The sequence below is a fragment of the Chenopodium album genome, chromosome 16 (genome assembly GCF_948465745.1).
Source record: "Chenopodium album chromosome 16, dcCheAlbu1.1, whole genome shotgun sequence".
Taxonomy (NCBI): domain Eukaryota; kingdom Viridiplantae; phylum Streptophyta; class Magnoliopsida; order Caryophyllales; family Amaranthaceae; genus Chenopodium; species Chenopodium album.
The window spans coordinates 36,511,312-36,528,978 of NC_137849.1; the positions used below are offsets into that span (position 1 = coordinate 36,511,312).

The window sequence follows — 17,667 nt, forward strand, 5'->3', positions numbered from 1 at the left end:
TAGGATCGTAAGATCCGGATCTAGATTTTAACAAACAACTACATCCGACAAAGTAATAGCAGAAGTTGATTAATTATAATCAAACAATGAATGGATTGCTGAGGCAGAAAGCATAAAAAAACATTAGGGTATATAATAATAATATGGAGAGCACAATTGAAGCCCGTAAAAGTTATTAATAGGAAAGAGTGTGTCCCTATTATGCCCTCTACACATATATGCCACCCACCACCTCTTAGGGCCTATTCTATTCAGCTTAATTTTAGTTCAGTTCAGTTTCAATCAGTTCAGTTCACTTCAATTCAGCTCCTAATTTCCTTCTCTCATAAATAATTCAGTTCAGCTCTATTCAGTTCAGCTTAATTCAGTAAATCAGAACATGCCTTTAATAATAAACTTCGTATTTCACTATCCAATGCATGGGTGTAAAGTCACTTAACAAATTTTTTTTTTGGGGGGGGGTGTCTTTACCTATCAACTTCTTGCTTTTTTTTACACAATCAACATAATTTAATGTTCATTGTTGTTGACCCTTATGAGGTTTTGATGATGATGGTAATGATTGAGCAAACTTCTATCTAATAAGGATTTTCTAGTATTGTGATATTTGCAGGATGAGTAAACTCTGGGAGTTGAATTAAGGACTGAAACAGATGAACCTTAGAAGATCCAAGATGGCAAGTAAAGTCAGAAGAAGAGTTTAAGAAAAAAGTTCTTTGAACATAGCTGGATGGAACTACAAGGTGTTCCCTAACAGGAACACATCAACATGTTGTAGCGACCTGGTTCCAGTGTAATGCTGGAACATGACCTCAACAATCAAGGACCAGTGCAAAGCTCGAGACATCAACTGAAAAAGATGAACTTCATAACTTAGGTTGTATTAAAGATAAATGTATTTTCTAGGTTGATGTAAATATATAATTGGTTGTTATGCATGAGACTTACGAGAAATCAGATAAAGGTTGGCAAGCTAATTAATTCGTAAAAGATAATCTTGAGTTTATTAAAAAGTATTTATTTGATTTTTTTTCTTTTAAAATCTGGTTTACTTGGTTTTATCTTTTTCATATAAAACTCTATCTTTTGATAAAACGAATTTGACTGAAAAAGGTTTTCCTAAAAACGAAATTAAGTTTGTTTTAATTTCGGTTTTGAAATGATAAGTTTGAATTTTTGATTAACTTATCAGTTAACCAAAAACCTGAAAACCACTTAGTGCTTAAGAGTAAGTTTGCCAAAAGGTTGAAGCTTTATCATTTTGATTTCGGGTTTCATGTGTAGCTTTTCATTTATATGTTAGAGTGAGTTTTTGTGTTGTAATTGGTTTTGGAGTATGTGCGTGAATTCTTGATAATTCACATTTAAGTTTAGGAGTTTGAATTCTCTAAAATTCGTTTGAGTCTAGGAGTTTGAAAGTCTCTAAAATTCGTGTGGTAGCTGTGAGTGCACAGTGAGTGAGCTTCTACTGTGAAGCCGAGTGTAGGCACTCCGAGAGTGGTGAGTGAACCTAAGTGGTACTTAGGTTGGGTAGGATAGGGTCCTATCAGGTAGCAAGTAGTCCACAGAGGAACTTGCATTGCGAGAAAGGTCTGTGTGTAATAGGTTGTAACTAGAAGTTGGCCTATTATAGTGGAGTTTGTGTGAAAATCCCAAGAAGGGTCGAGGTTTTACTTCCAGTTAGGCCCTGGAAGGTTTTCTTGTAAAAGCTTGTTGTGTTCTTTAAGTTCCTTTTATGTTCTGTTTTTAAATTCCGCAAAAGATTGACCTAATTGGAACCCACTACAATTCACCCTCCTCTCGTAGTAGTTCATCTAAACTAATAGTTGTTTACTACTCTATTTATTTCATAATAATCGCAACATTATTTTGACTTTTACACTATTTATATGATTACTTTGACCCTACTTTTTATCAATATATAAAAACACATATATTTTTGTTATGTAAAATATTTTTGTATATTATTATAAGCTCAAGCTTTAATATTTCTTAATAATATATAATTACAAATATTAATGGTCAAAGTTGTGCATTGACATGTGTTGGTCAAAGTGTTGCGATTATTATGAAATGGAGGGAGTAATACATTTTGACTTAGGACACTATTTAGATCTATAAGTTATTTTGACCTTTTTTAAATGATTTATATATTGTAATTATAGAATAAATATAGTCATGTATGATTCTATTAATTATTCGTCTAAATTTATAATTTCCAAATTAAGTTTATTTTCTATAGAAAAATTTTATACGAGTAGACGAGTTACAATACTAATGGTTAATATTGTGCATTGATATATGTAGGGATGTCAATGGGGCGGGGTGGGGTGGATGTTGGTCTTCCCATCCCCATCCCCACCTAACATTTTCATCCTCATCCCCATCCCAATCCCCGCGATAAGTCCAATATTCATCCACATCCCCGCCACGGCAGGTACAACTCCAAAAAATAATGTAAATGTCTCATTTTTTATGTCGAGAAATATCTCAATTTGCGTGTCGTTATTTGACCTCTATGGATCTAACTTAAGCTCAAAATTGGGTACAAATAAAGGAAATGGGCCATTTTGCAATTTTCATGGTAAAAAAATTAACAATCTTAATATGTAAAACGAGACATATATGTCATTAATTGCCAATTTCGAGCTTTATTTGGATCTTTCAAAGGACCCAAATGTCCCCCAAAACCTTACCTGCATAATTTTCATAGTTAAAAAATAACAACATGCAAATTGAGATTTTCTTGACACACAAAATGGAGCATTTATGTTATTTTTTGTCAATTTTGAGCTTTATTTGTACTTCTATAAGGGTTAATCAGATTCCCAAAACCTTAACGTAATATATTATGATACACAAATTGAGAAATAAATTTTATTTTTTATTAATTAAAATAAGTAAAAAGAATCAATCATAAGATGGCATGTGTCATCATTAACCCTAGTGACTTATGGAGATAATGGTCATTAGTCATTAATGACATTTGATGAATTTTTTAAAAATTCGATGACATTTTGGTGAATTTTGAATAACGCGATGACATTTGATGAATTTTTAAAAAGTTTGATGGCAATCAGTGAAATCGCCGTTAACTTTATATTTTTATATATTTGTTTAATCTTTAAAGGATGTGAGCTCCAGGAGTGTGCCTCGCTCAATTCATTTTTTTCTTTTTTTAATCTTTAATGAATTTTTACTAATGATAATGACAACTATAACTAACAAATAATAACCAGATAGTCAGATACATGACATTAATGATCTAAAGTTTGAAAGGTCTGTCAATTTCTCACTTAGTTATTGGTAAAATATTACAAGGAAGCTTGTGACACGCAAAGGGACATGCTATTGCATAATTTGCAAGGGAGAGAAACGATTTGCACTCCTTTTATTAAAGCTAAGCAAGTAAAGTTTTGTCAACCACAGTTGTTAAATGCTATTAATCCACAATTATTATATAAATCCTTAGTTCTTAGCCAGGAGTTTCTTATAATTAGGTAGTTATTAAGGCCATTTCCAAGATTGATATAATTAAGAGATTATTCAAACTCCTCTAATATTATTTCATCTACAAATTGTTATAAATTTTCTATGTATCAATTGCTTGTAAACAAGGGTATGTTCTGATTGACTGAACTGAGCCGAACTGAACTGAACTGAAGTTATTGGAGCTGAACTGAACTGAATATTTTATGAGAGAAGGAAATTAAGAACAGAACTGAACTGAACTTATTGAAACTTAATTGAATTGAACTAAATATTCTATGAGAGAAGGAAATTAAGAACTGAACTGCGCTGAACTGAACTGAACTTATTAGAGCTGAACTGAAATGAACTGAACTGAAAATAATCTGAAGAGAACAGACCCTAAGGATCATAATCAATCTTGAACTTGATCCATTAAAAAATTAGAACTGATATGTCCATTTATTCCATTATTTTTGTTTGTTTAGGACATGATGTTACCCCATCTGTCTAAGCTATAGTAGTCATTGACCATGTATTGTAAAGAGATAACATGTACTGCTATTAAACTTCAATAATGCTATATATTGAGTATATACAATGATATAGCATATATGAAAACGAACAACGAACTAACATGTTAACTAAAACAATTACCATTGAGGAACAACTAAACCAAGTGTAAAAGCCATAGCCACCCAACAAAACAATAAAACCCTCAAACCAGCCTTAAACCAAGATGCACCACCCAAAAACGCCCCTAACCACCCAAACACCGCGAAACCAATACTCATCACCCCTGCCACCGCGCCAAACCTTAAAACATAACCCTTAACAAACAACCCCGCCATCAAAGGGATCATGCCCCCCGTCGAAAACACAAGGGCCGACGAAACAGCAGCCTGTAATGGATGCACTAATCCCTTCTCGGCCTCTCTTCTCCGACTACTAATAGACCGAAACTCACCCAACGCCGTGATAATAGCCCCGAGGAGGATGCCCGGTAATCCACAAAGTACTATTATACCCTTGACATGATAATGTTTTGTGATCACACCAACACCCATCATAAGTGAGGTAGTAGTAAACAACCCGTCAATTGTCTCTAGGATCATGGTTCGAAGCCATTGAGCTTGTTTTGTGTACTCAAATTCGTCGTTGGCTAATCGATTAATGCGACGTTGGCTCATCTCATCGTCGGGGTTGGTTTTATGTTGGGTTGTTTCATGCTTCATGGTTGTATTTTCTAACTGATTTGGCTCCATTTTTTTTTTTTTGTGTTGTTAGAACTAAGAAGGGGTTACTAAGAGAAGGGATGAGTTAATGAGTTATATGTTATTACACTAATTAAACTATGCTATTTATAAATGTTTAACTTAGGTGCTTTGCCCACTGAGATGTAAAATATTAATCAAGATTATTTAGTTTAATGTTGATGACGAAAAACCTAACAAAACCACAACATCAATGACACTAGCTTAGTATTTTTAATTCCGGTCGAAGAATTGATTATACGCTTCATAATCCATATGTTCATGTTCTTGTTCATATTCATATTTATTTCATATCCATGCACGTATTCGTGTTCGTGTTTCATTCGCGTTTGTCAACAATTATTTACTATATTTATACCTTTTTGTTTTGTCTATAAAATTATAAAATATAATTAAATAAAAAAAACCTAAAAATAAACTAGTATGCGTTTTTTACGTTTTACCTTTTATTTTATAATACTATCTCTGCTTTACATTTTTTGCAACTTTGAAGAGTGCACAGAGTCTAAGCAAAATTTGTTTGTGAGTGTAAGATAGAGAGAAAAATAGGAATACATGTGATGAAGAGAGATATAGAGAGAAATCACAACCTAAAAATAAAAAATATTAGTTGCAATTTTGTAAATAATATGTAGCATCCATTTTTAGCAAAAGTTGTAAAAAATATGAAACGGGGGTAGTAGATTCACCTTATTTTTACTTTATAAAATTATTTCTTTTGATTCTAAATTATTAACTAAGAGAACTATGGAACAATAAATTTAAGAAAAATGCCGGTAAGTACAAGACTACAAGTACATACGAACGTATAGTGGCATAGAAACATAATATAATAGTACATTACTTGTAATCTTGTATGCAAATATTATATATTTGAGCACATAATAGCTAATACTAGAAGTCATTTGCCACTAGAACTAGAAGTTAACTTTATAGAAAAAAAGGGTCACAAAACTAGTTTTAGTGCTACCACTAAACCGTTGAGGCTTATTGAGGCCGACAATATCTTGCGAAAGTTGTTATGTAATTTTCAGGTAACGGAACATATTCATTGAGTTCTTGATTTTAGTAATCCATCTTTATTTAGTGATCTTAAAACCAATTTTACTATTAGCAGCATATAGAATAAAAAAATAGATTCCATTATAGTTTAGTTTAAAAAAAAAAAACTAATGGAAAATAGGATTTGATCAAACATGACATCGACAATTTGTTTTAAATGTTTTATTTTTTGAATTTATTTATCATTGGGTGCTAAATGATATGCTGGTCACTAGAGAAAGAATATTAGGGAATATCTCAATTATATGATTGTTTAAATTTAAATAATGAAAAGTATTTTTAAATTTTTAAAATTATGGACAAATATAATTTGAAGGGCTACTTAAATGTTAATAACAAACTAGTGATCTACTCTATTTGTAACTATTGAGTAATTAGGTTTTGATGATTATAAACTAATGATGATTATCTATTTAACATGTTTGTTTGGTTGTACATAGAAAGAACAAGTTATGCTTGGAACAGGGTATAAGAAACCTGGGTAATGACAGGTATATATGTAAGGAACTTGAGTAATATATGATAAGCAATATAAGGAACAAGCGCAATGATGAGAGATGGTTGATGAGCATGATGATGGCGAAGGATTCATGAAGGTAACTATGTAAATAGGTGTTTACATATGTTAGCTTCACGAGGTAAGTATCCTATACATAAATAGGTCATGTATGTGTAGGAGTATTTTAATTTAGTTTAGTTTTCTTTATTGTTTTTATAAATGAAAAAATTAACCTTTTATTTTACTTCGTTATCCTCAGAAGTTTTCTCAGTTTGTCATCATCAAAAAGGGGCAACTTGTTAACCCTTATGAGGTTTTGATGATGATAGTTATGATTGAGCAAACTTCCATTTAATAAGGATTTTCTAGTGTTGTGATGTTTGCAGGTTTAGTAAACTCTGGGAGTTGAAGAAGGAACTGAAATAGAGGAACTTTAGAAGATCCATGAGGATACAAGTAAAGTTAGAAGAAGAGTTCCAGAAATGGAACTTCAAGGTGTTCCCTGACAGGATCATATCAAGGGTTGTAATGACCTGTATCCGGTGTAATGCTGGAGCAATGGTGTGTCCTGACAGGAACATATCAACGGGTTGTAATGACCTGGTTCCGGTGTAATGCTGGGGCAAAACCTGAGATCCAGAATACATCAAGACTACAGGATTCCAGAACAAGAGTCTCAGAGAAGCAACATGAAGATGGAGAAATAGAAGTTTATTGCTCTAGGATTCATGTAAGTAGGTTGGACATAAAATTCGGTCTGGAACAAGTTTATATAGATTTAAGATGAACTCCAGACACTCAACGAAATTAGAGTTACTGACTTGTCAGGATCTCAGAGACTGTCAGAAGTTCCGAACCTAATAGGAACTTAAGTATGCACGTCTTTAAAAGTCGGTTTTAATGATAGATATTTATCTAATACGTGCATATCTTTTAGGGATTTGGTTTTACTGAATAAAGATATTTATTTTCTAATAAATCCCTTTTGGAAAAAGATAAGTTTGTTTAAAAAGTATTTTTAAACAAAAAGATAAGTTTTGAATAAAATCTGATTTTATATTAATTATATCTTTTTATTATTGACAGATTTTATTCTTAACAAAAAGATATATTTTCGGAAGACTTGTTTTAGAAAATATCTTTGAAACTTATCTTTTCATAAAACCTATCTTTTTTAAGGTGAAATGAATAATTGGAGTGTACTATAAATATGCTAATATGTATTCATTCAAAGTTGAGGCTGACGAGGTGTAGTGGTCGTGTTTAATGGTTTCATCCTTCACCACGAAGCTAAGTCAGTCCTCCTGGTCAAAGTTCCTATCAGGTTTTGGTTACAGTGCGTCCAGTGAGTTCTAGACAGATCTCGAGTGTCCAACATATTAGTTTTATCTCTTTATTCATATATATGTATTTAGAGTTATTCAATGAGATCTTGTAATGGGAAAAAGGGTTTGAGTGTTTTGGGTTTTGGGGTGAGATTGTGAATTCTCTACAAATTCACGTTTGAGTGTATGAGTTTGAAATCTCTAAAATCCAAGTAGCTGTGAGTGCACAGCAAGTGAAAGGAACCTGAGAGGTGTCTTGGGTCAAGTGAAAGGAACCTGAGAGGTGTCTTGGGTCACCTAGAAAGTATCCTGGGTTAAAGGGAAAAAAGTACCTAGGAAGTGTCTTAGGTCTGGTAGGAGGTGTCCTATCAAGTGGCAAGTGTCCATGGTGGAACTTGCAAATCAAAGGTCTGTGTAATAGGTTGTACTAGGAGATTTGCCTATTATAGTGGAATTTTTTTTACTCCCAATAGGGCCGAGGTTTTACTTCCAGTTAGGCACTGAAAGGTTTCCTCGTAAAATTTACTTTGCACTCTTTAAGTTTCTAACTATAAATGTTTTATGTTCCGCGAAAATTAGGCATTAGGAACTTACTACAATTCACCCCCCTCTTGTAATATATCATCTGAAATAACAGTAACGTACCAAACCAATGACCAAAATAAATAATGAACAACAAACAAAATCAATTTAAAGCTAAACAGAATGTTAATCAACTAACATGCAAAAAAATATGAGTATATAGTAAGATGATTAAAGGTGGTGATACACGTGAGTTATTATTATTTAATATTAGTCAAAAAATATATGAAATAGTTCATGATCTCTTTATTATATTGAAGCATGACATATATAACTATCATTCATGATTTGTCATATAAAATCTACAATTTTGGATCAATAATAATAGGGAGTATTTTTTTTTTCTACATAATCGAAGATAAACCTCGTTATTAGATTTAAGCTAGTCCATATTAGAGGAAAGTTCTCGATCATAAAGTTTCATCCTAAAATCAATCGCTATAAAGTGTAGTATCTATCCAACTTGACTTCTACGGTTTGTACTCGTATTAGTTTCATTATAGTCGATGAAGGCTTTATTCAATCTTTTCATGATCTCACTTATCAGAATTGAAGAGAGTTGCATTTAACAGATAGTTTTCAACAACCATGTCCCATTTTCATTTGAACAATGTCAACATGAAAGGTAGGATAGTATTTTCCAATTAAGGATAAGGGTCTTTCACCCTATTGTTTGGTTAACCTTATTTTGGTCAACTAAAGACTCATAATACTTAAAACTAGAGGGAAATCTTATGCTTATGAATGTTATTTTCTATACTTCAATTCTTATGAATGTTAATTACAAACCTTATTGATCGATGATATATTCCGTACAATTATGTTCCAAAATTTCAGTTATTTAATGTAAGTTTAAGCCAATAATGTTTCTAAGATTTACTACCAACCTACCTCTTCAATTAGACACTACATATTTCACATGCAAAATGTTTGATGCCTAGAAATATGTTTTATACTCTATCAATGTTGTTACTTATATGTATATCTCACAGACTTAAAATCTTATGTTTCGGTTGCATGCCAGACCCCAACAAATTATTGGCTTACTCTTATCTCAAATCCTAGAAATTTGGTAGAGGTGATAAGAGGGTGGGCATGACAGGGTCGGGCTGAGGGTAAAAAAGTATGTCCGCTCGGTCTGTCAGATCGGGTCAGGCCAAGGTTCTGGCCAAAAGTGCTTGCTCTTTCGCCGGGCCAAAATGATAACTATGATGCCTAGAAAAACATGTCCAAGGCTCGCGAGAAAATAAAAAACTTCGGGTTGGAACTAACATGAGAAGTCCAAGATTTGGGGTTCGTATCTTGTCAAGTGATCAAGCTGCTTGGGAAGTTGGGATAAGGATTCCCTAATAGATACTATGATTATAATTACACGTCCAAATTTTATTTATGACACTACTAAACTTGCATCTAGGCTGCACCTGCAATCAAAAGAGAAGTCTACTTCACAAGTCTAAGGAATGCTTCATCCCAAAACCATATAATAATAGGAAAAAGAGCAGTCCCTTATTGTTATAAAATGTTTAACTCTCTCCACTTTATGTTATCCTTATAAATTCTTTTAACAGCACTGACTAATGGAGAGCTTGTGTCTGCCACACTCTACGAGAAAAAGCAAACAAAACAATTGTTGCCTTGTTGGTCATCTACGTAAACACAGTATTTTCCCTAAACAAAATATTTCATAAATGGTCAATTATGTTAATAAAAAGACATTAATTTTTACTATCTAATGAACCCAAAATAGACCAATACTGAGAAACATCAAATCATAACTTTCCTAGTTAGGAAATGGACTGCTGAGAGAGAATACACTTACAAATATATTAGTATAATAAATTAGAGTGTGCTCTTCACAGGAATTCAACCAACAAAAAATAGTGTTGGAGTCCACCAAATCCAACTAACTTTAAATTCATGTTCTTTTCCTTGCCTCTTAATTTCTTATTCTAAAAAATTATCTCGTAAGTGTACGGTGATTGATTGTTAGTTACACTTACTCGAGTCATTTTTAAATACTTACAACAATTGTCTTTTTTGTTCGTTTTGAAAATTTATACCACTTTTCTATTTCGGCATATAAATATTGGTATATATAGTTTCTGTTTTCCGGCCAGGCCACTAGCTTCTCTTGCACTAATTCAATAATGTTTTTCTCTCTTGCTAATCCCATTTTACTGATTCTTTGTTGTTTATCTCTTCCACAAACAATTAAACAATAATTAGTCCACTAACATACTTGTATTAATTAGTTTATTCAGTTTCATATGTTGTCCAAAACCCTTCTTAAAACTATGCATTCACAAACAAAATTACAAAAGGCTCACAAATGGTAGTTATCTTTACTCTTTAGGTTAGACCAACACCTCTAATTTATATACAGAAAGACTCATATAAGAACCCTCCTCTATATAAGAACCCTATCTTATATAAGAACCAATCTCAGCCCTTTATTAGTTTTGATCTAACCATCTAAAATGATCCTTTAGTAATTACATTTCTGTAATTTTGAGGAGTACATATTTAGAACATAGAAAAAAACTTAGAACATTGAAAAAAATTTAGAACATAGGAAAAATTTTATAACATAAGCAGAAAAAATTTAGAACATAAGCAGAAAAAATTTAGAACATAGGAAAAAAAAATTAGAACATAAACAAACAAAAATTTAAAACATAAGCAAACAAAAATTTAGAACATAATAAGTTGAAAAAATAATTTATGACATAGGAAAAAATTTAGAACGTAAGTTGAAAAAATAATTTAGAACATAGGAAATTTTTTTGAACATAAGCTAAAAAAATAATGTAGAACATAGGAAAAATTTAGAACATAAGCTAAAAAAAAAAAATTAGAACATAGGAATAAATTTGGAATATAAGTTGAAAAAATAATTTAGAACATAAGAAATAATTTGGAATATAAGTAGAAAAAATTTTAAATATTGAAAAAACTTTAGAACATAAGCAGAAAAAAAAATTTAGAATGAAAAAATTTAGAACATAATATGTGTGTATGTTAAAATGTGGCATGCTCTATGCATGTCTAATGAATTCATCTTCTTTTAGTTTTAGGGGCCGAAAGGTGATGACATGGTGCATCCGTGCATGCACATAAGTGTATAATTATATTAAAATTTTTGTATCTATTCAGTTGATTTCTCATTGGACTATTGGAGTGTAAATTTTTGAAATAAATTATCCTAATAAAATTTCATAGAATACCCTTTTGTATATCCTCAAATGCTCTTAATGGGGAGTGCCAAGTGCAAGACATTGAATTACGGATTATAATTTAATTAAGGATTATGCTTTACACACGATCGAATACTCCAAGATCCTTTACATACATAAGTCTCTCAAATTTCACCTCTAGACATTAACTACTACTCTAGCATCTAATAAATTAACTTTGTGCACCCCAAAAAAAAAAAAAAAAAAAAACCTTTAATTTCACACTCTAAACGTTAACGCGTGGTACATCTTTGATTAGTGTCCTAATTAAATGTCAACTTAACTTTTAAGTAACCATGAACTTTTGGAGAGAGAAAAAAAAAACAGTTTAAAACCTTAAAGAATGCTTTGAATTGATTAAATTGCTGCCTAGCTTAGACTCAACCTCTAAGCCTTGTTCGACTATATTGTGTCTTGTCTACGGAAATTTTTTTTGCTCTTCCCTTAAATACAACTAGCCTTTTGGCCCGTTCAACGAACGGGTTGTAGCTCATTTTATTTTTCTTGAAATGTGTTGCTTATTTGTATTGTATGTGTCGGTGACTTTTTGTAACAATTTGCTTAATTTTCTTACTTATAATTTGCAAGTTAGGAATACATAAAGATTTTAACATTAAATAATTTGTTATTTTAACTTTTACATTAAAAGAGGTATAGAGAGGAGTACAACTTTTTTTTTTTATAGTGAAAATGAAACACTCCATTTTCTTACTCAAATTTGCAAGTTAGGAATGCATAAAGACTTTAGCATTCAATAACATTTTATTTTATCATTTACTTTAAAAGGAAGTATAAAAAGTAAAAAAATTAATGGATGTGTTATGTGGCATAAGGGTGAATTATGATGACATGTGTCATATAGGTGATTGTGGTTTGGCTTTTTAAATACTAAGTATAGATATTTCAGTTGTATATAGAATCATAATTTGGAACACTCTCCTAGTAGAAAAAAAAAATTATGATGTGAATTCATTTCATCAATGTGTTTTTTTTTTTATTATTAAATATTACAATATAAATTCTCATTATAGTTTTGTCTCAATGTGATTTTATAATTTAATTATAAATTATCATAAATAATGCCAATTTTCATAATTTTATGAACTTATTGATATACATGTTTACATTAAAAAATTTGTATTAAGTTTTGCAAATAATTAAGCAAATGGTCAATAATAATAATAATATGAACATAGGAAAAGAGTTAAATCAATTAAGACTAATGCTAGAATGCAACTAAGGTCCCGTTCACTTCACCTTATTTTTGCTGAACTGAAATTATTTTTGGTGAACTTAAATTATTTTTACTGATCTGAAATTAATTTTACTGAACTGAAATTATTTTTGATGAAGTGAAATTATTTTTACTGATTTTCTATTATATTTATTTTTTAAATTATTGATTTTTACTGAACTAAAATTATTTTTATTGAACTGAAATTAAAGCTTGTAGTTTAAAAGGGCAATTGTTTGAAAAGTTAACCTTTAAGTACCAGAGCCTTTGATTTTTTTATTTTTTTTCAAATGAGGATAAACCAAATAGAAAAGAAAACGAAAACGAAACAAACTAAACCAACCAAACTAGCCTAGGCATGAGGTATGAGACGTGGGAAAGCCACACCCCTTACATTGTCCTCCAAAATCCTACTAAGCTCCATGGGAGCACTACCTAAGATGATGAGACCAGTTGATTGAACCACTCCCCGATTAGCTAGCCAATCCGCGACTCGGTTCCCCTCACGAAAAACATGAACTACCTTCACTTACCAATCGGTTTCATTTATTATTGAACGACAAGAATTAATGAAGTGAGCACACTCACCACTGCTTAGAGCATCTGAATTCATAGCTTGCACACATGCTAGATTATCAAGCTGGATAACAAGTTTTCTTATGTGTAGATTACGTGCTAGTTCAATTCCCCTTTTAAGAGCCATAGCTTCAGCTCGATAGGCAGAACATCGACCATAGTTCATGGAGATTGCTGAAATAAATCTGCCCATACTATCTTGAATGATAGCTCCTCTACCGGCCTGCCCCGGAGAGCCTTTAGCTGCCCCATCAGAGTTTAGAACATACAACCCAGCTGGTGGATATGACCACGCAATACAACTCTCTTGCTTCTTGAAACTAGCACTCTGAGAACTTTCCTCTGCATCTCCAAATAGACTTCTTGAATTCTCTTCGAATCTAACCTTTAGGATTGCCTTCATGTCAACCGGATTCTCTTTGCTCTTCCCAAAAACAAATTTGTTACGCCATCTCCTAATCTTCTCCACACACTTTTAGCAGCATAGCAATCTCTCAAAATATATAGGCTGCTTTCCTCGGGGTCATTGCAAATGTAGCATTTGGGATTGTCTGCTAATTTGCACTTAAACCTATTCAAGTTGCCCATGAGTCTGTCATGGCATGCCAACCACATAAATGCCTTAATAAGCTGTTGCACAGGAGCTCCCCATATAGAATTCCAGACACTTTCATTAAGCTCAGTATCTTCCTTCCTGATGATTTGAATAGCAGACCTCACTGATAATTTACCCTTGGGTGAATTACCCCAATAAAGAAGATCTTCCACCTCAGGATTCTCATGCACTTCATGAGCTTGGATTAATTGCAATGTGTCTTGGTCTAAAAGATGACCAAAAAGGTCCCACCTCCAACCTTCTCCACGCACCCACATCTCTTCCACAGTAGCTCCAAGCAGCTCATCAGGTATAGGTTGAATAGCAAGCTCAACTAGGGGGACATGAGAGACCCACCTATGATCCCACAACAGCGTTTTTGCACCATTCCCAACTGCTATTCTGATTCCTTCACATAAGTGCTTAGCATTCTATGAAATACCTCTCCAAAAATTCGACATACCTTGTTTAGGTTCGAACATATCCGAGTCACTACGCCCTTTACAATATTTGTCACGCAACACTCGAGCCCAAATAGCATTCGGATTAGTGACAAGACGCCATCCCAGCTTTGCTAAAAAGGCGGAGTTAGCTTGGCTAGCTGATCTTATGCCGATTCCACCCTGATTTTTTGGTTTTTGAAATGTATACCAAGCAATCAAGTGAACCTTACGGGTATCTTCATCTCCTCCCCAAATAAACCTCCTTGTTCTCTTATCAATGTCATCACAAATAGATTTGGGTATCTTAGCAGTCTGCATCGAGTAGTATGCCAAAGAAGATTTAGTAAACTCTCGATTTAGGCAAATTGATTTTTTGGCCCGAGACTTTATAAAAACGATCGAGACAATCAAATACCACTTTGGCTTGCTCAATGTCAGCCTTCACAAAAAATATAATGTCATCTACAAAGAAAAGATTAGACAAAAGTGGACCATTTCTACTTGCTTGAATTGGCTTCCAACGTTTGTTTATGATCGCCTCCTCAATGGTTTGATAGAGTCTCTCCATGCACATTACAAAGAGATAGGGGGAGAGAGGTCTCCTTGGCGGATTCCCCGACTAGGCTTAAATCTCTGAGAAGGTTCCCCATTCCAAAGAACTTGTAACGAAGCTGAGGTGACACATTCCATGATGACTTCCAGTAAAAGATATAGGAGGTTCATTTTTCGTAAAGTATCTCGAATAAAGGACCATCAAAGGCAGTCATAAGCCTTCTCAAAATCGATTTTGAGTGCCATAAAACCTTTAGCACCTTGTTTCTTCTTCATAGTATGCACCAATTCTTGCACAATAACTATATTATCAGTGATTTACTGCCCCGGGATAAAGCTACCTTGAGTATTTGAAATCAATATAGGAAGAACAAGCTTGATGCGGTTTACTATCACCTTGGTGATGATTTTATACGCAACATTACAAAGTCCTATAGGTCGAAATTGAGAAGGAGCTTCCGGACTATCAATCTTAGGAATAAGAACAATATGAGTGCCATTTAAATGATCCGGCAGTCCTTTCCCTTCGAGAGCACTAAGCACTGCATCGAATACCTTTACTTTTACAAGCTCCCAATTTTTTTTGGTAGAAAAGTGCTTGAAAACCGTCTGGCCTTGGAGCTTTCAAAGAACCCATGTGCTTCACCAACTCGTCGATTTCCAATTGAGAAAACTTGAGTGAAACCATATACCAATATGTAGGTGTAAGGCCTGGGAACACATCAGTAGGAATAACAGCTTGTTCCACCTCCCCTTCTTTAGTAAATAAGTTAGAAAAATAATTTACTACCTTATCTTTGACAATCTTAGAATCATGGACCCAATTCCCTTCATCATCCTTCAAAGCCACAATTTTGTTTCTCCATCTTCTCACAACTGTACTAAGATGGAAAAAACTAGTGTTACGATCACTATCCTTTATCCAATCAATTCTTGCTTTTTGATACCAATAAAAATCCTCTTCTTCGAGAATCTGATCAAACTCTCTGCGCAAATTGGCTTCAAGTTTTATAAGACCTTGATAGGGATTGGTTGACATGGACTTTTGTACTCCAGCAATTCGTGCCAAGAGAGTTCTTTTCTGCCGAAAGATGTTATGATAGACATCTTTATTCCAGCTTTGGAGATCATCTGCTAACTTGGATAAAGATGGGACAAGAGGAGTCGAATTATCCCATTTACTATGAATAAATTCCTGGAAGTGTTAATGCTTCAACCAAGTAGTTTGAAAACGAAAGGGTTTATTTATTGAAGTTAAAGGGGTAAATCCATTAGGATCAATGAATAGAGGACAGTGATCCGAGGCTATGGATGGAAGGTGTTTAACTTTGGCATGTTCGAAACCCAATCCCTAATCACCATTGCAAAAAGCTCTATCAAGCTGAGCACTCACCCTTGTTTCAGGAGTAAGACCTTTGGCCCAAGTATGAGAGGCCCTAGCAAATTCAATTTCGAGCAAGTTCATGTCTTGGACCCAATCATTGAACCTCACTGATCTCCTAGTTGTCTCTGGATAGGATCTACTTCTTTCACTAGGAAATCTAGTATCATTAAAGTCACCGGCAATCATTCAAGGCTTATTATTGTCCCTAGCAAAATTTTTTAATTCAGTCCAAAGATCTCTACGTTTAGCCGGGTCAGGACTAGCATAAACTGCCATAAAGAACCATGGTTGACCATCCACTTTCATGATATTCATGGTGATATACTGTTCATGTTTCAAAATTGGTTCAACAGTAACCAATTCCAGTCTTCAATAAACCCAAATCCCACCTTTAAATCCCTGTGCATCAACGCGGGAGTGGCCATCATACCTTAAAATACTCGTAATTTTCAAAGCTTTGTCTCCACCCATATGGGTTTCAACTAATACCAACACATTAGGCTAATTCATTCTAACTACCTCCTTCAAAGCCGCAATAAAAGTACACTTCCGGCACCTTGCACATTCCATACCATACAAGTAATTGGTGCAAGATTGGGGACTAAGTTATGAAGATGTTCTTCCGTAAAATTATACGGAGAATTGAGAGTGCTTACATAAGTTAGCTTGACAAGTCGAAGGACTCGAGTGACTTCATTGGGTAGTAGCATTGTTACTACCAACTCCGGCAGCTCCAGGCTCGAATTTATGTATGTTTCCATCCTGACTTCCAACAAGTGGGTCAGGGGGGTCGCTGTGACCAGGTATGGCTTCTCCATGGTCCTCCCTACACATAGAATTTTGTCCGTCGGGACTGAGAGATGGATCGCATCTGAAGGTGGGGGAAATATGAGTTCCTGATTCTAATTCCCTTGCATCTTGTGACTTGTGAGATTGAATGTCAATGGAATTATGTGATTGACTTTGGGATGCTTCAAAGGAACTTATACCTTGATTCTATTTTCCTTATGTAGGGTTAGCTTTAGCATACAGAGAAGCAGCTGAAGATCGAATGATGTTTACTTCTTTGAGAATATGTTTGGGCTCTTGTGATTGATTTTTCCTTAGCTCATGGGTTACTTTACTAGGTTTCTTGCTTGGTTTACTCTTCTTACCTAGATTAAAACTCACTTGGTTATCTTTAGCAAGTCTTTGAGAGTCAGCCCCAAGATTGACCGTATCAAACGAGATTGGCTTTTCTTCCATGATATTAATATTTTCCAAACTATCTTTCCTAGAATTTGGTTGGACATCCTTATCTTTAGCAACAAAATCGTCTGTATCCTTATCATGATTTTCCAAAACAAAAAATCTTGAATTAATCCCTGTAATCACGAGATTATGATTGATAGAAATCCTAGTTGCTCCAATTTGTTGGCTAGGTTTATGGTTGCCGACGCC

At 33.6% G+C, this 17,667-nt stretch overlaps 1 protein-coding gene and 1 pseudogene across 1 annotated transcript; both read right to left on the minus strand.

The window, feature by feature from the left end:
• Positions 1–4,121: 4,121 nt before the first annotated feature.
• LOC145584172 (vacuolar iron transporter homolog 1 pseudogene) lies at positions 4,122–4,733 on the minus strand (annotated as a pseudogene).
• Positions 4,734–13,652: 8,919 nt separating this feature from the next.
• On the minus strand, positions 13,653–16,413 carry LOC145584173 (uncharacterized). The gene is made up of 5 exons (XM_081641083.1): positions 16,237–16,413; positions 15,399–16,038; positions 14,707–14,753; positions 14,312–14,603; positions 13,653–14,257 (listed from the first exon to the last, which is right to left on the minus strand). Exons 1-5 carry the CDS (start codon positions 16,411–16,413, stop codon positions 13,653–13,655), a joined length of 1,761 nt encoding a protein of 586 aa, XP_081497209.1.
• Between the last annotated feature and the right edge of the window lie 1,254 nt (positions 16,414–17,667).